The 20507-nt window shown below is 38.3% G+C and overlaps 1 protein-coding gene across 2 annotated transcripts in view; it reads left to right on the top strand.

Moving 5' to 3' along the window:
- The window catches only part of TPPP (tubulin polymerization promoting protein), a 62569-nt gene that overhangs the window by 22148 nt on the left and 19914 nt on the right, over positions 1-20507 (top strand). For both annotated transcript variants that reach the window (XM_030971307.1, XM_030971309.1), the window contains exon 3: positions 20221-20374. In XM_030971307.1, the coding sequence (XP_030827167.1) occupies positions 20221-20374 (154 nt within the window). The remainder of the gene's footprint in view (positions 1-20220; positions 20375-20507) is intronic.

The following is a 20507-nucleotide window of genomic DNA, read 5'->3' as shown; positions in this document are numbered from 1 at the left end:
TGCATACCCCCAGCCTTCTCACTGAAGGAGCAGCAGGAAAAGCAGAAAAGGCCCTGAAACTGTTTCAGTGCTGCTCAGCAAAAACAAAAACATCTCTATGTTATCAACACTGTTTTTAGCACAAATCCAACATACCACTTCATACTAGTCACTGTGAAGAAAATTAACTCTATTCCAGCCAAAACCAGCACAGATGAGAAGTTTCTGAAGGTGAGGTGACCGCAGTCCTTGCAGTGAGTGTGAGTTGTGGCAGCAAGGAAGGGTGGCTACATCCCAGGCTGCATGAGTCAGTGTGTGGTCAGCAGGTCTGGGGAGGGGATCCTTCCATGCAGCTTGGACTTGTAAGACTGTATTGGGAGTGTTGTGCCCAGTCTGGGGCTCCTCTGTGTAGGAAATAGATTGATACAGTGGAACAGGCCTGGTGCAGGGCCACCAAGATGGTCGGGGGCTGGTTGTGGTACATGGTGACGTGTGGAATAAATATAAGTTTCTTTGTGCTCCTGTATAGGCAGTAGAAATTAAATTATTTTTATGTAGTTAGAGTAGTGAAAATTTTATAGGGAAAAAATGTGTGTAAATGGATGCTATTTACTCCTAAAAGTAGACGTGAGCTAGAAATCCTTCATCTCAGAAAGAGGATTAATATACTATATATGTTGCAATTAGATATATTTAATCTACCTATGTGTGTAAAACTACTTATACAATTTAGATGTAGTCTGCTTGGATTCTGATGTTTGTGACCAGAAGTGTGCTCCATCTGATGTGGTGTTTATCATTCTTCAACCTTTTTGTTTTTTGTTTGTCTTTCCTTAAAAAAACAACAGTGGCTTGACTTGAAGAGCCTAATTGATGTATTCTTTCCATTATCAAGATGTTTAGGAGGACTTTTTTGCAACTGAATTGGAGCAAGTCTCTGAAAGACTGGAAATGAAATCCTCACCAGGATTCATTAAAATGATGCTGCTTTCCAGCATTATTGGAGTTGCTTATTGTTTACTTTTGTATGGGTGTGTCCATGCATGTGCTAAAGCAAAGGAACATGAATGAAATTCAAATTTTATTTGAAGCTTGATCTCTGTTTCTGACTTTCTGTAGACTTCTAATGTATGTGCATGTATTCCCATGAATTTGAAAGCAAATAGAGTTTTGGTATGGAGTTCTGGTACAATGCCCCCCACACCCCCAAAAAGGGCAGACTTTCCCTTTGAAATTCTTTTTCCACGTTGCAGTCATTTTTCGTTTCCTATTTTTACAAAGGTCGTGGATATTACCAGCAGATCGATAATTTTCAAAACCTTGCTGAGACTATGAATGTTGGGGCTGATTCTGCAGGCTCCCAGAACATTTTAGTTGCATAAAGCAATCTCCATGGCAACTTTTTCTAGGAGGATGTGCTGTTAGATAGTGAAGTTTTATGGTTGAAGGAGCAGATGTTGGAAAGCATTCAGTTTCAGCGAGGAAGGCTGACTGCAGCTGACAGCGTGGCCAGGAGTACTGTGGCTAAGGTGTTGCACCCTTGTGGTGAGGAGTAAGAGGAGCAGCTCACCTCCTGTCTGTCACCAGTGTTTTTGGCAGTGCAGGCACTCCCAGCACTGATTGCTGAAGAGACTCAGTCAGTCCCTCAGGCAGGCAGGGACTGTTTCTGTACTATCTGGACATTTGTGATTCAGGAAGGAAAACCAAGCAGAAAACCCAGCTGGTGGGTTTTGCATCATTAAGTTTCTGCCTAAGCTGTGGAGCAGCTTTAAGTGAAGCCCGAATCTTGGTCAGCGATGGCAAGCGGTGGAAAATACCTTGAGGCAAACTTGTTTGAGGGGAACCAGGAGTTCATTGTGGAAGCCAGGGCACTCGGTGTTTGTTTGGAAGGTGTGATATTCCTGAAGTCCAGTAGGTTTTCTCGGTGCTTTTCCTTCCCAGGAAGTGGTTGTGGAGAGCCTTTTGGGAATGGTGCCATGCTGTGTGCAGAGCTGCCCAGCACAGAGTTGCCGCAAGCTTGCCAGGGGCTGTGGTGCTGCAGGAGTGAGCCCTGTGCAGCTGCAGGAGTGTGGGCTGCACTGCCCTGCTCGTGGAGCCCTTTGCATTGTGCTGGGTGCAAAGCTTTTGTGACATTTCCTTGGGTTTTGAACTGTGAGCTTTGAGGAAGGGATGGTAATGTGTGCTGACAGAAAATGAGGAACGTTACCTTGGCAGCACTGGTTTGTCTACCTCTTCTTTGCCTCAGCTTTGTTCTGGAGGGAAAATTGTTGAAAGTGTGGGAAGTCTTCCAGTCTCACACTGTTATCTTATTTTCGTGATTGTGGCTTCACTATGTGATGTGGCATCACATCATGTGATGCTTCTAGCCTTTTGATGCTTCTAGCCTGCTGCAAACAAGCCAAGCCAGTGCAGCTGCAGAGCTTTCAGTTCATATATTTTTCTTTGGCAAACTGTTATATACTTCTGTTACCTTATTCTCATGATTGTGTCACTAAAATGCTCAGAACAGCTAAAAGTTTTCTGCAGTGCTCTTCTTCTAGACTGAAACATAGAAGACTCTGAAGAAAAGGATGACCCACCACCATCATCTGGTGAGCAGGAGCCAGCACATCTGTTTGTCCAAGCTGATACAGGAGAGCATTGTACCACTTAGTGCCATTTGTGATCATGGGCATAAACAACTGCAGAACACTGGTGATCTTTGGCACCAGGCTGTGACTCTCATGACACATGACAGCACTTGCTTCATTGCCCAGATGTCTTGGATCTTTATTATATGGTCTTCAGTTGCAAATATTGTTTAAAAATTAAAATAAGCTAACAAGTAGTTATTGTACTATCAGTATGATGTTTTTAATGGCATGTAAAAGATTAAACTGATAGTTTTTATATCATTATAATTGTGTACAAGAGAAGTTGTTTTTCTTGCAGTTAACAACAGATAAAATACAGTGATACTGTAACACAATAATAGTTCATTACAGCACAACTGAAAAATTTCTATGAGAAAACAAAATGGGTCTGTGCCTATTGTCTGGAATCTATCTCAGTTATACAGAATCTCCAGATATACTCATTACAATTCCCAGTGCAGTACCAATTAACCATGGATTTAGCTGCTTTGTGATTTTTGAGGGGTTTGTTACTCTCTCTGGGGTGGTGTTAAACTTCTGAATGGAACCAACAGTGCTGAGACTGGAGGGTCTATTTGACACAGACCAGTGTGAGAGTAATACAAGAAGCTACTGACTAGAGGATCATAGAGTAGAGGGTGAGCTGTTCTTACTCATCATCATATGTAGTCTGTATTTCACAGAAAGGTATTAGGTGTTTGCTACTGCTAGAACAAGCCTCTGTGGTATGTGCTACTTAAAAAGTGAGGACTGCAGTATTTACCATCAGCTCTCCCATCACTTTCTGTGCACAGCAGCTACTGCTGCTGCACGCTTAAGATAGTTTGTATTACTAGGGGAACACAAGGAGTCCTATTTTGATACCCCTTTATGGACTGTCTTCCTGTGTTGCAATTTGAAACAGGTAGTAAATAACCTTTCTTCCAAATTTAGGCTGTTTACATTTTCTTCCTGTCATGGGTGCTGTATGGAAATAGATGCCTGGGGCATTTGTAATCCAAGTGGAGATCAGCATGCATCAAACTGTTTGCATTTGGCATGGTGCCAACAGAAGGTTTTGTAGGTTTCTAAGCAGTATACATTGATTAATGTTTTCTGCTCTACAAGAGGGTTTCTAGGGAGGATGTTTTATTTGATTTTTTTGGCACCTTTTTAATTTTCAGCAAAAAATTTAACAGGTGAGCTGGTATTCTTAAAAGAGCCTATAAATAGGAAAAATAAGAAAAACTGAGTAATTTGGCATTTATAGGTTTTGTCTTTTTTTAGTATAAAAGAGCTTTGTAGGTTTAAAGATAGGTTTCAAGTCTAACAGAACAATATAAGAAGGTACAGAAAGGTAGTAAAAGAAAATATGTACCTCATACAGTAGCCACTCTATTAGGTGATTTTCCTGTGTATATCCAGAAATAAAGAATTTTAATTCTAGATCTCAGATGAAAATGGTCGTTAACTGTCCGAGATTTCAGTTCAAGACATTTTTAATGCTAATTATTAGAGATAATGGAGTGGTGTGAATGCAAATCTAAAATTAATGACTATAATATGATTAAATAATTTTTGTTCCCAGTAAGTCCTGGTACTAGTTTAAAAAGAACAGTGAAGAATATTCAGTTTAGTAGATCCTTTAGAGAGCCCCAGTGCATTTGCCATGTGTTTCAACAATTTAGCCTTTATTAAATAAACATAAATAGCATTATTTTTTTCCAAGACCTTGTAGTAAAATCAAATAGAAATTATTTCCTTACCTTTACAGAAAAGGTAAGGAGCTGTGCTGTCTTCTTTCAGACGGGTTTCTTTTCTTTCATCATTTCACCTCAGCTGAGAGTAATGGGAGAGCTTTACATTATGCTGAAGTGGACATCGTAGCTGGGAAATCTGTTGAACTAAAATACACAGAACTAGCTTGATACTTTTTTTTTCAAGACAACAGACTGTTGCCTATTGGGACTCCTCTAACCAGATGGAGAAAGGTATAGAGAGGGTACTAGGCAGTTAAATATGCTGCTTAGTTTTCCTGCTTCCATACCAAATAGGATGAAATCGGCGTGCTGATACAACATTGTAGTTTTGAGTCTGACTTGCAAATCCATCTGACTACAGCTTCAGTCAACATTGGCCATTCTGAATAATTTTGATAATTCCTTTCCTGATGTAGCTTTATGTTCTTTGCCCAACAATACACTATCTTATGGATGCTTGGAAGATTGTTCCTTTTATTTCCCTTTTAGATGCTACACTGTGTCACCCACTCATTGGCTTCCTTGTCTTTGAGTACTAATCTGTGAAAGCCATAGTCCAGGTGGACAGTGAAGTGGTGGTAACCTGAGATAAACAGAAGAGGTATATAAGAGCAATCAGACTTAAGGACTACCCATGGAGAGCTGGACTTCTTTAATGTTAGGGGCATTGACTTGATATTATTTGGCATGACATTTGGTGTTTTTGGACGTTTTTTGACTCCACTTGTCAAAGCTTTGAGATAAAAAGATGACAAGACATATTTTCTGGAGACAGTTACCCAAATAACTTAGGCCAAATGTTGATTAGATTTCTATATGTGGTTGCTCCAGGTGTGATCTCTTAATCTTGGAAGAAGTAATTTGCTGAAGAGCACAGCTTCTGCAACATACATAGTAATTTTTAAGGGCTTGCAGTATTGACTAACCTCTCAACAGCATTGTAAATTGTCATATGCTGCTGTTTTTAGAAAATGAAGCATACAGAGTATACCTGGTTTGCATGTACGCAGAAGATTTCTGGCCAGAATTTCTGCTTTTCATCCTTATTGAGCTCCATTTGAAAATCTGGAGGTTTTTTTGAGCTTTGAAGTGTGAGAGGATTTGGCTTCCAATGCCTCTAAGGGGGTGGACACTCTATAAGTGCTGCAGGTTAGAAGACATAAAGACTTCGTAGTTTTTGTAGCTGTTGTCTCAGAGCTTTGTTTGTGTAGGTATAGGGTACTCTGTAGGTATAGGATAAGATGTTCAGGAGTGCATAAAACTTTCTTTGATTGTCAAACTGTCAAACTTTAAGTAATTGAAGGAGAGCATTTGCCTGAAACATTTGCTGTTGAATTCCTGCTGATTTTGCTATCCTTACTGTGAGACATTAAATACCATAAATAAATAACCATAAATACATCCATCAAGAACTTAAGCTGGTTTAAATTGACTACTTGAATAAACATTCCTAATGTAGAGGTTCCGTAGTAAAAAAGACCAACATGTAAACCTGCAAAGGTGTTTGTCATTTATGTATTTTGGGAGGTTTCAGAGTAGACCTGCACAGGCTGGTACATGCAACAGAAAACATAGAGCTGAACTGTGTATATATACATTGTGTTAATCTATTGGTTTTGTACCATCCTATTTTCTTGCAAGAGCCAGTTTGCTTTGTGCTTTATAGGTTGTGAGGATGTACTTGCTTGCTTACGAACAGTATCTATCTACCCTTTAGGCAGTGCTGATGGAGGGCGACGCCCCTATATGTTGAGTTAGATCCCATGGAAATTCATCAGTGGCCTTCAATCAGAAGATTTTGTACCACAAATAAGTTAGTATATTCCTGGGAAGTAAGACAGTTTTCTGACATGCACTGGGATAAGAGCACAGCAGTCTAATACTAATTGCATCATTAACTGTCTGCTATTTAGAAAACTTGCCCTTCTATACAAAACATTGTGGGAATAGATACATTGAATATTCTTGCACCAGCATGTCAGTGGGTGACAGTTTGGAGCAATACTTTGTTGCTTCTGCTGGTGAAATCATAGGCTTTGAAGAAACAGTTTTCAGAATTGAGATAGTAATCCGAGAAAAATGAAAATAAAGCTTCATTTTCTGAATGTAAGTAACTGAGAGCGGCTGGCAATTGCTAGTGTAAGAATGTACTAATTTGTGTTTGTAGATGAAAGTATCCTTTTGTACAAAGCAAAAATCAAGAGGGCAGCAAATCTTACCCAGCACTGGCTCGATACCTTTGTTCCATAGGTGTTGGTGTAAATAAGTCACAGATTTCCAAAAGAGTGTATGCTTTCTCTTTTATAGTCTCCTCTCTGCTTTCACAATTCGTTCCAGCATCTTGGAGTCTTCCCAATTGTTCCTTATCATTTTGGTTAGTGATGATGATGTCTGGAACTAGGTGGGTAAACCTCCATTTATTGTAAACTTTTGCGTGTTTTGAATAGGGAAGTGCGACATAAATGAGAGAATGTCTGTATTGGCATTAACTGTCATAATTTTCTGCCTTTCTTTTGGATTGGTTTCAGATGCACATGAATCAGCACTGTAAAGACTGATATACAGATCTTTAATCCAGGGGGGTGATAGATCCCCATAGAGAATTGGGTCATTCTGTTTATAGCTTTCACAAATTGCCAAGACATTATTGGCATGGACTGTTCTGCAGATTCTGTGGCACAACTGAGAGTTCCATTTGGAAAATGTGTTCCCCACTCTGGACACAGAGAGAGGATCAGTCTCTCTCACCCAACGAGTTAAAGCGGCTTCTTTTTGAAGCTGGAGGTAGCTTTATTGTAACTACTTGTTTGGCAGGCTTTCTCTTTCTCTAGACTTGGAGGTTTTTTGTGAGGAGATAGATAAAACTCTGTGCTTTGTCTATGTTCAATTATTTTGGTCTCTAAGCTCACAGGCATGCCCTAATTACTTGTGAGGTATACTGGGGCTTCGTACAGTTGTTCTTGGTTATGATAAGTAGGGGATCTTCATTCAGATTGAGGGTTGCATTGTCAATTGCAACAACCTTGTGCTGAGATGAAAAGTGCCTAGAGATTGCTCTTGAGGTATATGAAGTAAGTGGTCAGATGCATTAGCTATTTTTTCCCTAAGCTGTGCAAAGGTAGGTACCCATCTCCACAAGTTATGATAAGGATAAAGGCATAGCAGAAGTGATGAAGGCATGGCAGAAGAACTTATTAAAGAATATTCTCTGCATTGACAGTAGCAGACATATGGATTTGGCTTTTGGATCTGTAGTGGAAACGAGGCACTCTCATGTGTTACAGGGGTTTTGCTGTTCTATAATTTAGCCTTAACATTTCCCATCTGCACTTTTTAAAAATAGTATTGTTGTCTTCAAGTGGATACCTCTTTAAATGCTCTCCTACTCTCATTTGTAAACTGTTTGAGAGACTGTTTTGGCCACAGTCTACCTATTCTTCTGTCTTACTTCTTGTTTTGTAAAATGAGAATGCTGGCAATGCAGACAATTGCATCTCTAATTGCTGTTTCATAAGACAGGTAAGGAGGACATGGGGAGCAGAACATCATTGTGGATGTTGTTGTTTTAACATAGAGTGAAATCTCCTTTGCAAGAAACAGACATAGAATGGGAAATTCTCCAAGGTTGGGGATTGTATATTTAGAAGTTTGCTGTCACCATCCAATTTTCCCTTTCATATGGAAGGCAATCTTCCAGTAGGTGAGAAATATGCAGTTTCTTAATTATTTCTGTCATGTTTCTTGTTTTCTTTGAAAGAGACAATGTTTGGTTTCTGCTCTGTGCATAACTGCAGTCTGGATTCTCCTTTCTTGAAGGTCGTGATTTGGTCCTCGGCTGTTGGTTATGGCAAATAGTTTTGTGGCTTTCTTTGCATGTGACGTATGGATGTGGACTAACACTGTAGTTTGTTTCTCTTTTTTCACTTGGTGTGTCATTCTTGACTTCACACCTTTCTATCTCCAACCATGGTCAATGACTCTTACACACTGAGATCATGCTGGCGTCAGTTAACACCAGCTGTCTATTTTTAATACTGCCACCTTCTCATATTGCCAGCAAAAAATGTTAGCAGATATACATATATCCGTGTTTTCTCTCTGTCATCAGGATCACTGAAGCAACCTCTCCCACAAGCACATACTTTTTTACTTAGAGAGCTCCCTATCATTGAGCTATCACTAGATTCAGAAATTGCTTTTGTGGTTAGATGTCATTTGACATGGAAAACAATCCAACGCCATGAAATCCTTTGAAAAACTGGAATGGTGCTGTTGTAAAACCATCTGACAATGATATTTTCTTAGTGAGAAAATCTGATAAAACTCTTGATTTTAAATTCTGTGTAATTAAACTCTAAAGGAAAATTCCACCTTGGATTAGAGGACTGCTGCTCTGGCTTCCATAGTTGCATTTTAGTCAGCAATGAGTTGCTTACTGCTGAGCTTGTCTGCTGAGCTGGCTGCAGCTCCCAAATACATGAAGCTGTGTTGCTTTGTTTAAATTATGTTTCAGAAATAACAATGCAAAACTGTTTTTGAAAAATATGTACCATATTTCTTATGTATAATATTAAATGATATTGTACCTTTCTCACAAAAAACTCACTGAAAACCAGTCTGCAACTGGAAATATTTACTTGGAGGGTGGGGAGAAATCTCCTGGAGCTGGTAATCTCAGCTATCAGACAGCGCTTTCTGAATTTCTTGGCCAAGAAATTCAAGTAAACTTGCTGTATCCTGGTGCAGTGTGGTGATTAACAAACAGCTGCCATGCCTGAACAGTGGAGTGAATATGCTCTATATGAATTCAAGGTTGTGTTACTCATCCCTTTTCCTTCATTTTTCTTGTCATCAGACAGGGATTTCTTTTCTTTATATTGACCAGTGTAATTTCTGAATTAGGATGGGAGTTTTGTCTGAGGCCTCACTGAAACAGTGATCCAGACACCTTTCTCCATAGGAACAAGCAATAAAATGTTCAAGTTGTACTTGTGGTTTTACTTGAGCTTCATAGTAATTTAAAAACATGTCCCCACAAAACTCCCCCTTTGCCTTGCCACCATTTTGCATTGTACTTTGTGTGTTGTTCTGATCTGGATTGGATCCATGTAGGAAAAATGGCTAAAAAATTTGGTAGTTATTAAATTCCTGTCTGGGAATTAAAAATCCCTCATTAATATTAGACATTGTAAGGATACACAGCTAGAGTTTTTACTGAGACATCACAGTGTCTGAGGAGGAAAATAAGAAAGAAATTCCAGGAAAGTCAGTAGCACATAAAATTAGGGGGTTTGTTTTAATTTAATTTTAAGGAAAAACTGAGAGGAGAAAAATTTTTGAGTAATATGTTGTGAGATAGAAGCTTGGATGCTCACTGTTGTCCCATAATAAAGAGTTAGATTCAGTTATTATTCTGTCTCTTGTGCAATGGTTTACTTTCAAAGTCCAGTTCAGTTCTCAATGAAAGCATAATTTAAGCTCTAATATCTTGAGATGTAAGGAGTTAAGATCTTACTATGTCCAGTCCTATTTAATAATGCCATTGTTCTTTGTCCCCTTGAGTCTGATTTTTTCTAAATCAAGTAAGATGTCATACCAGATAACCATTCAATATCTAGTTCTTAGATATGAAGCTTTTCTGTTCTGGGTCTCATTAATAAAAACATCACTGTCTTATGTAACTCTGTTTTCTATTGTAAAAATTCAACTTTTTGAAATTCCCTTGTCAAATGTCATGTCCTGTTCTTGGTTAACTGGTCTCATCAGAAAAGGTAATGTCTTCCCTGTATGTCAACTCAATCAAAACACTGATACTGTATGTAGAGAGAAAGCAGTAAGGAAGGCTACTGGTTACCAAAAGCCTGAGGATGCTAATATGAAAGTTCATTAGGTTGTGTCTCTTTTCCTATATCTGAGTGCCATGTATTTATATAAATTCAGATTAGTAATATAAATGAAGTCCTGAAAAATAGCTAGTAATCTGAAAGCTGACCTTGAGAATATTTTTTTAGTCATACTTATGAACAATTATGTATAGTTTCTGTGGATTAACTGCTTGGGATAAAATGCATTCACTTCTGCTTAGAAGATGTTTGGCCATGCAGCGTTGACCTTACTCGTGGTCACGGCTTGTTGCAATGTTCTAGAACAGTGTTTCTGTTGGATGTCATTTCTTTATACTTTGATTTGTCTCATTTTTAATCAAATGTTTTCACACTAGGTGTGAAATCAAGAGAGAGAATCAAAATAAACTGAAATACTGGTTTGTTTGGTTTTTTGGTTTTTTTTTGTTCTGGGATGTGAATGAGACGTGTCAGCTCACATGGGATTGCTGGTGAGCTGTAGAAGGATGCCTTGTCTGTGTATCCTACTTATCTTTCCCTGGGTTATCAGGCAGTGTGTTCATGTGCACTGCTTTAGCTGGTGGAGAAAGTACAGGTGATGTTGGTTCTTTGCCCTGTCGTCTCAGTTGTAAAGCCTTTGCCCTAAGCCCCTGCACTTCAACAGCAAGAAAGAGCTTTTGAAACTGCAGTGGTTGTATCAGCTTTTTCAGCTCTCTCAAGATAAAATGGGAAGTATTATTATATGAAAAATCTTCTTACCACTAGTTTGTGTGGGAAGCTCAGCCTGGCGAAGACAGATAGATGAAGTGATTAGCTATTAAGAATGCTTAGTAAATCTTCAACTATTCTTAACTGCTTTCATTTATTTATTTGAAGCTGACTTAATGAGCACTATGACCTATAAATCCTCTTGGATGTGCTCAGCCCTGTCTCTGGCAGCTGGGCACAGTATTGGGTTGTTACACTGTGGTTAGTGTCTGCTCCCTTCCCCTATGGTCTATATGTATGCCTAGCCTTGCGCATATCCTTAAGATGACAAGAACCAAAGAAAATGGCAAACAAATTGAGCCCACTAGAGAAGAAACAAGCATATATGCCAGAAGCCTGATTTTGAGGCATTGGCTTTTTGCTTCAGCACTAGTTTGTACCCTACCATTTGTATCTAAGACCTGTCTGCAGCCTCTCTTTTGAATTGCTTCTAATTTCTCTACTTCAGCCAATATTCCTGCTAGTTTCACATACCCCTGCCATGTCCTTTAATGTCTTAACTTCCACCCAAATTGTGCTGTCAAATGATATCAATCCTTCATACACCCAAGGGATGGAATTCTGTGTTACTGAACATTATCTGCAAGTTGTATGTCATTTATTGGATTCTTTCACAGGAGTAGACAGCATTCTAAGGAGTGATAAAATTATTTTCTAGCTTGTTGTGTGTGTAATTTGGGCAGAGTCCACAGGATTGGCAACCAGAAGGTGGATATCTCTCTTCTATAACAAGGAAAAGCTGAAGTACTCCCAGACTACTTGGTAGCACATGTTTCTATCTTTTTCCAAACTCTGGTCCATGCCTCTCATGCCAAATACACTTGCAAACTCCTTTAATGTAAGCTGGGGCACATGCTTTCTTCAGGTTTCACAGAGTTTTCCTAATACTTCTTATCAGTAGCTAACCATTACATAATCTTCATTATTATATGTTCAAATGTAAGATTTTTTTTGTTCTCTTAAACTGAAGACCTCAAACAAATGTGAAATATTGGATTCTGCTACTCTGTTTAGCTAATTTAATCTATTCCTCTAAGCTGTATATAGCTATCAGACCTACTGTCTGTTTGGACTTTCTCTTTTCCTCATCCTCTGTAAATCCCATTAAATCTCTTTAACCCCTTTAACTCATTCTGGGATTTGCTTTCTTTTGGAAGCTTTTACTTAGTAATGTTTTTGCCAAGTCATATTCATTCTCCAGTCCCCCTTTGTTCCCTTCCCAATACTATTTTATCTGATAGGCTTATAGCTGTTGGATTTCTCTTTTTTTGAATTTCAGATTTTATTTTAAAGGAAACAAATTTTCACCATGAGTGAAGCACATAGGAAGCACACAGGGTAGGAAAAAAAGTCAAGAAGAGAGACATGTTAACTCAAGGATCAGAAAACAGAGTTTTCATAAGAGAGGCCTAAAATATTTAAGTTGCAATGAAGTCCAATCAACTGCTGGTTTAGTGAGCTGTTGATGTCCTCTTGCGTTGGATTTTCATTGCTTTCTACTTTTCTTGCTTAGCAGCTGTCCCAGTTTCAGACACTTAGAGTAAACTGGGCAAACTCTGCTTTACTGTTGCTCATTAATGAGACAAAAAGCAACAGGAGGGAAAATGGACCATTCCAGTTTCAGTTCCTGAGTAAATGATCTGAGGTGTTCTGCCCTCGTGGCCCACTCCCAGGGAGGTTTCTGTAAGTGAAGACTATTTGCAGTGATATAGTGAGAGAATTTTGTACTGCATTTTGCATTGCGCTTGTCTTGTTTTTCTTTCCTAGAAAACTGATAATGGCATTCACTTGTCGTCATGGGGTATATGAAGCCATCTAGTCCAGCTGCTGTACTGTGACTTGGCCAACATGCCATCTCTCTTAGAGAGAGTAATTGTGGAGGTCATCTGGATGTCTTCGTTGTCAGTCGTACTCTTCCTGCCAAAAGAATCCACTTGTAGTAAATGGCCATGCATTCAAAGGTGCCTGTGTTCCAGAAGTGACCACTACTTTAGCTGAAGATCTCTGTTGCAGCTTCTAACTAGGATCACTTTTTTGAAAATATTGTCAATGCCTCTTTCCTCACAATTTGCCAAATTACTCCTGCTTGCATCAAGATACGGATGTCTAATTTCAGTATCCCAGTTTTACCCATTAATTGGGCAGAAGTCTGATGCAATGTGATATTTGAAGTTTTGTTACCTTAATTTTGGTTTTTTTAACCATATCTCTTTAGAGCTGTTATTTATTGCAGTGCAAATACCCTGATAGTGTTAAAGTAGCTTTCTTTGCTTGCTCATCTATCCTCAGCTCTATTTTTAAAATTTATACACAAGCTTGTGCTTTGGGTTAATTACATATTGTTCAGTTTTATCCAAGATAATCTTCTCTTTTAAATTTTTAAGGGGTTTTTTTTGCACTATATATCTAAAAGGCTTTTTTATTCTGTTCTTGACTGATATATAGTGAAAACCAGACCTTCACAGGATATCTTTAATACTCCATTAGATTGCAAGGTTCTACCAGCCTGGTTAGCTGCCTAGGGACCTACCTTTACTTTGGGGCTTCTTGGCTATGAATTGTTGTGCTGATAGCCTGCAGAAATTCTGAGCTGTGTAAGAGAGGAGAAAGTGAAAATTGTAAACTACAGGAAAAAAAAAAAAAAGAAATTAACCACCAGCTCTGCAGCATAATCTGCTTCTTGATTACACAGCCTTGGACTTTGTGGTGATAGCATTACAGCAGACATTCTTGGAAAAAAATACATCTGTTAGATGAGTCTTGTGTTTTGCAGAGACGGGTAAAACCTATTTTGCTTCAAGGAATTTGAATTTGTATGTGATACTACCTTATGTTTGTTGAGACGTGCAGTACAAATACCACTAGCAATTGTTATCAATATACATTTTGTTTATAGACCACATCATGAAGACTTGGTGTTTTTACAAGTAGCATGGAAGAGAAAGTGTCTCTTCTACTAAAGAAAGAGGGGTGAATGCTCTGGGCTGTAACAGCAATAATAATAAAGTTGCTGCTGTAAAGTGGAAAGTAAGAAAAATCTTTGTATGAAAATCAGTAAGTTTCAGCTGTAGTGACTTTTTGGTGTGGCATGTTAAGATAAAAGAGAAACAGATAAAGTATGAGGTCAGGGCTGAATGTCATTAGGAAATATGCCTTTAGTTAGTCCTTAGGGAAAAACGCCTGACTAATGGTCTTGTTCTCAGTGATGATGCCTTTATGTGATTAATTTGAATGATTTTTAGTGTTTAGTTCTGATAATTAAGAAGTGCTTCAGTATTAGTTAGCAGTTGCCTACGTAGATGTGGGAGCAATATTGGCAAATCAGAAATAGTCTGATCAGGCTTATTGTGCCAGTAAGTCAAAAACTGTCACAAATAAGCTGCTCATGCATTCTCTTGCCAGCTTGGTCCTTCATTCTGTTTTCTGAATGAATGAGACTGTCTTGGGAATAAATATAGGAAGTACCTGAAGTTCTGTTCTAATTTACAAGAGATGCTGTTGAGTTTTACTTGACTGCTCAGTTGATCAGACACCCAAGTCCCTAGTGAATTTAGAATTACAAACAAAACTCCTTCTGTTAGAGTTTGTGCAAAAACATTTGTTGGGTTCCCACTTCTAGTTATAGTGTTTTTAGACCCTTGTCAGTCCTGCTATACTCCTTAGACCGTAGATGACAATTTCCACAGCAGAACAGTCCTGGTTATTGTATCCTGCCATAATCCTGTCTGACATACTAACAAAAATAGAAGCTTCTCTCTGTAATTCTACATTTTCTTTCCTATCTTCAGTGTAAGAAAATAGAAAAGTATCCTATTGTGATGGGCATTTGGGACGTCTTTTGGTAGACTCGAGATTACAGCAGGACCTATTAAGCTGTAGACTTTGTTCTATTAACACTGAGCTTTTTTAGTGCTCTGGAGATAAAGATTTCTAATACCAATCAAGGATTTGTGTATCAGGTATATGGAGTGTAATTGTGTAGCTTTTCAGCTGAAATTGTGGACAACTCTTAATCCAAATAGCATTCAACTCCATAGTATCCATTTGCAGCAGTACACTTTCACATTTAGGAATTCAGGGCACTGTTAGTAGTAATATCGGCAAATGGAAGCTGCATTGCTTGCTGTTCCAATCTACTTTGGGCCAATGACTGATACTTTGCACTTTGTTTACTGTGCTGGGGTCCAGACACAGAACTGATGCTTTTATATAGGTGAACTTGGGCTCCCAAGAGCAAACTGAGGATTTCAAACTTCAGTTCATAATCTCCTATTACATAGTAGCCACATGTGGAGACACTTATCAAGGAAGGGGAAGTGATGGGAAGCTTCCTAAAATTCTTCTGAGTATGTTCATTCTGTTCCCAAATGTAGGCATAGATACAGGAGGCTGTCATTATTGTTCCATGAACACGGTTTCCGCCCCTGAAGGATGATGCATTACAGTAATTCTGTTTGTTGTAAGAAGCAGAGCTTAAAATAGAATGGTATGTAAGAATGTATCCTTTCTAAATATAAAGGTTTCTTTGTGTCATAATGAAGTATAGGGCTTTAAAACTTTTTATTATTCATGTCCCTCATATATTTTGTTCTTTTCATTGAAGTGGCCAACTTTATGACACCTAGTTTTGTAAAAACCTTTTTTCCCTCCTACCTTCCCTTGCTTGTTGCTATTTTCCATTTTGTCTTATTTTCTGGTCAGTTTTAATTTTCATTCTGATGCCTTGATTTAGAAAAAATTCTTTTCAACATACGGTTTTTAATCTTTCTATGCCAACTCTCTGGAATGCTAAATCTAAGAGATGAGTCTTAAGAGCTGAGTGATCACCCTTGGCATACTTAATTGTAGACAAGTTGTTTGAACTTGTAACACTTGGAAAATGAAAGTGAATATATTTGTTTTGTTATTCCCATGGAAACGAGATATTTATAATGAGCTTCTAAAAACAAGTTACGAATATACACAAAGAAGCTGATTCTTTGTAGCAGTTGCTTAATAAAAAGGAACTGGTTTATTTGGGGGGTTATGGGTTGGGGTTTTTTTTCTTAATTTCATGAGGTCTGAAAATCTGGTACAAGGAAGGGATTTCCTGAATGTGAACAGGACATAAAAATGGTGAAAATAAACTAGAGGTATGACAGCCTTGTGTGTTATGCTGTGTTCATAGTATTATAATTTTTCATAAATTATTTTGCGTTGGAGAGAGCCTTTTACATGTCATCTAGGTAAACACCACCACCTCGCCCTTCTCCCCGTGAGCAGGAGCATATTGCATGAGACCTGGTTGCTCATAGTCCCATCCAACCTGACCAGGGATGGGCCATCTATCATTTCTCTGGACAGCCTCTTGCAGTGTTTCACCACCCTCCTAAAAATGTCTTCCTTATGTCTAGTCTGAATCTACCCTATTTTAGTTTGCAGCCATTAGCTTGTCCTATCACAACAGCTCTGCTAAAAAGCCTGCCCCCATCCTTCCTTGTAAGCCCCCTAAAAGCTGCAGTAGGGTCTCCTGGAGCCATGTCTTCACCAGATTGAAGAACCCCAACTCTCCCAAACTTGTCTTTATGGCAGGGCTGTTCCTTCTCTCTGATCAACTCTGTGAGCCTCCTCTGGACTCGCTCCAACAGGTCAGTGTCTTTCCTGTGCTGGGGCCCCAGAGCTGCATGCAGTGCTCCAAGTGGCCTCTCAGCACAGCAGAGTAGAATCCCCTCCCACACCCTGCTCCCGTGCTGCTTTTGGTGCAGCCTTGGATACAGGTGTTGGCTTTCTGGGCTGGGAGTGCATGTTGCTGGCTCATGTCCAATTTTCCATCCAATAGTGCTCACAAGTCATTATCCCTAGGGTATTTTTGTGGACCTGGATTGGAGAGAGTGTGTAAATCAAGATTTGTTGAAAGACTTTTCCTCTGTCATTTCTACCTACTCAGTCAGTGGTCTCCTGTGCATTCAACCCATGTCTGTACAGACAGAGGAGAGGGGAGCATGCTGTTCTAGTTAGTAATCATGATGACAGCAACTGCTCAGAGCTCTTCAAGACCTGTCTCTAGAGAGAGGAGGAGTATAGGATTGCTGCTTGATAATTTAGATGCTGTTAAATGGCATACATGTACCATATCTCACATACCAAAAGTGCAAGAACATGTCATGTTCCTAGGGTTTTCCACGAGACTTAGCATATGTTGCAGCTGTAGAGTTTTGGAGTTAATTATGATGCTTTACGAGTGGATTTGATAATCTTGTAATACATGGAGGAGCAAGAGGGGATATTTTTGGAGTGTAGAAAAAGATAACAAATTTCAAAATTAAACCTGTTTTATTTAGGAAATTTGGGATATAGTTGCAAAAATTCCTTCACTCCCAATCCTATTTTAAACATCGCTCCAATTAATGTTGTTGTCTGGTAAAGAATATCAGCTATGATGCACATTTGTTTCTCTTTCGGGATTCAGCTGCAATAATAGTACATTGGTCATATATGTGTCCAGTTTGTGATTTTACCTTAAGCTGAAAAGGAAAAATCCACTCATTTCCTTGCCCCATGTAAGTGACAGGGAAGAGATGAAATGAGAAAGGTAGGTAGACCTGTGTCTTATACCAAATGTTCTTTCTTCGTCTTGGCAGCCATATTTATGTATCTTTCCTTTTAATTCATACAAAAAAGTTATGCTCTTCTATTTAATAAGTGTGCAAGCAGAAATTCTTCATGTGTTAATAAAACCCTGAGATCAGTTCATTTGTTTCGAGCGTGGTGCTAATAGCAGCAAGGTCATGGGTTTGATCAGTTAAGGGTTGAACTTGATCATCCTTGTGGGTCCCTTCCAGCTCAGAATATTCTGTGAAAAATAAACAAGTCAACATGAATTTTTGCTGGTTTTGCTGAAAGTGATCATTCTCTTTCCCACTGCAATGATCCTGACTGATGATCCAAGCTAAACCTATGTGCTACAGAAAACTGCCTTTGGCGAGGCCTGCATGCTAGGCTTGTAGAGAATTTAGGGTCTTAGGGTGTTGTTATGCTGGAGCATAACAACAGTGCAGTGATTGCAGTGATTGACAGTGCTTTCTTTTTCTAAATGAGAGGCAAAACAAAATGAAGTCTTGACCTCTTTGTGCTACTTAAAAGTTCTTGGACGTGTTTCATCAGAAGAGGGATGTTAATCCTATTAATGAGAATCCTGGAGAAATTCCAGGTAGTTAATTGCAGTTTATTCCACCTGTCTTTTTGATTAATGAAATTCTGGATTATATTCTTTATTTCTACTGTCATGATGTTCTTTTACCAGCTAACTCTGAGATACTCCAACAGATGCTTTACCTAAAGCAGACAAGTAGTTGCAAACAGCAATGTTTGGTCAAAAAATACATAAAGTTTATTTTGTGGCAGTTGCTGACATTTGATACATATGTTTGATACATACATTGAAAATAACGAACACTAGTAATGAACAATTATGTAAAGGGTTCCCTTAGTGTTGAATTTTGTTGTGAATAACCAATTTCTCTTTGTTTTAAAAACCTGGTATAAAATTTCATTTCTGTTTAGTTAATTGAAGCAGGAGTCACTTTCTAGGTGTTGGCTGGTAAACCAGAAATATCATTTCCCCTTTTCATTAGGAGAGGCATTCCCCAGCTGAGAGGAATTTGACCACTGAAGGTATCTAAAAGAAGATCAAAGATAAATCCATGACGTATAGCTGAGTTGCTCTTCACAATGGTCATTTTGACACTTGAATTAAAATTAGATCTCTGTGTACTGCTTTTCTAGCCCCAGATTTCTGTTGCTGGTGCACACTTTCTCTATCCTAGCATCTATTGTTTATTCCTGTATAAACAGCTGTCCCTGTTGAAAGGACTGGTCTGGGTTATGTGGTGGTGCTTGGTTATTTTTTTCCCCTGATTTGCTTGAAATGTTCTCTAAATTGGCATAAAAATAAATGCTCAAGCAGCAAACAAAACTTGTGTAGTAGCATGTTTCCCAGCAACATGGGCTCTCAAATGTTGCTTTAACTTTGAGAGTTTTGTAATGCAAACATGTTCTGCTTTTTAAGATGGTACTATTTAAGATTATATCAGCATAAGTGTCAAAACATCTTTTTGAAAATGGTTCTATTTGATCTGCTAAACTTTAGTTCAAAATATATGGCTTCATTTTAGGGTATAAATTCTTATTGTAAAGATTAGAGAATCTGTAGTTTACTAATAGAGGAAAAGATGTGGTTTGTCTCTTCTGTTATTCATAACAACTAAAAATTGTTGGGTTTTGTTTAATGTGAGTAAAGTCACTGATGCTGTTGCTTTGCACCTGAATTTTAAAATGAGGAACACTAAAACTAGGTTAATATTAGGGAATTGAGTGGAACTGTGCTTACTCTGCAACGTTATCTCCTGCCTAAACTGAATATTTTAAAATGCTAGAAAACAGACATACATTAAACTTCTTTTGGTTAAACATGTCACTGTAGTGAATGCTTTGTAAGAGTTCTATCAACTGAAACCTTTGGTGTGATGGACCAAAAAAGATCTGCAGGAATGACAGTATAAACTGATGTTTGTAAAGTGTGAATTTCCCATTATCAGAATTTGCACCACACACTTGTACAGCAAAACCTATGAGTTTACCAGGCTACTATATTGTGTTTTCTGCATACCTTTAAATGTTTTTTGAAGATGATGGTCTACAAAGGAAAACAGGTATTGAATTTAAATGTGTCATTTAAAAACTTGTCAGTCTTCAATTGAAAAGGAATTTCAAGTTTTTAAATGCATTTCAGTGGTTTGCTTTGCACAATAGCAGAATAATTCTTAATTTATTTGTGAATACATGAAGAGTGACTTATAAATAATATGATAACAAGTTATTCAAAGAGGAATAAAAAGTAGTAAATAAAAATACTCGCCTAAGATGCTTCAGATCTTGGCTTATACATGCAGGCATTATAAGTGATCAACCAAATGAGACTGTATTTAATTTGATGAGCTGCAGGCATTTTGACAGTAGACCCAGTCACTTTATTTCATCTTTATTTCTGAACATTCATCAAGGGAAGTCTGTGAAGTGCTATTCTGCTGATGTACATATAAAAATAAAGTGATATTCCTGGAATATATTTTATTTGACACCATAAATGGGGTGCATAGGCTTTCCTGTTTTATTACAGTTTTCTGTTGTGCACTGTGGTAAACTGAAACCATTCTGCTATTCTTGAAAAGCTTTTTGTGCTCTCTTGTAATTTCTTTCAATTGCTGTGTGTTTCAACAGGGGAAAGTCTGTAAGAACTATTACTTTTGAGCAGTTTAAGGAAGCTCTTCAAGAACTCTCCAAGAAGCGATTTAAAGGCAAAAGTGATGAGGAAGCACTTCAAGAAATGTATAAACTAATTGAAGGAAAAGGCCCAGGTTTAACTGGAGTAACGGTATGTTACTGGTCTCATGGACAGATTGTTTCTACCTGTCCTTTGTTCTATTGCAGTGTTGTTATGTTTACCACTTCCCTCCACAATCCACAAATCCAATTTCTCTGCGAGCCTGAAGGCAGCAATTGCAAAG

Source organism: Camarhynchus parvulus, chromosome 2, assembly GCF_901933205.1.
Source record: "Camarhynchus parvulus chromosome 2, STF_HiC, whole genome shotgun sequence".
NCBI classification, from domain to species: Eukaryota; Metazoa; Chordata; class Aves; order Passeriformes; family Thraupidae; genus Camarhynchus; species Camarhynchus parvulus.
Note: the sequence above shows the minus strand (reverse complement) of the source record. Positions and strands in the feature narration are given on the sequence as shown.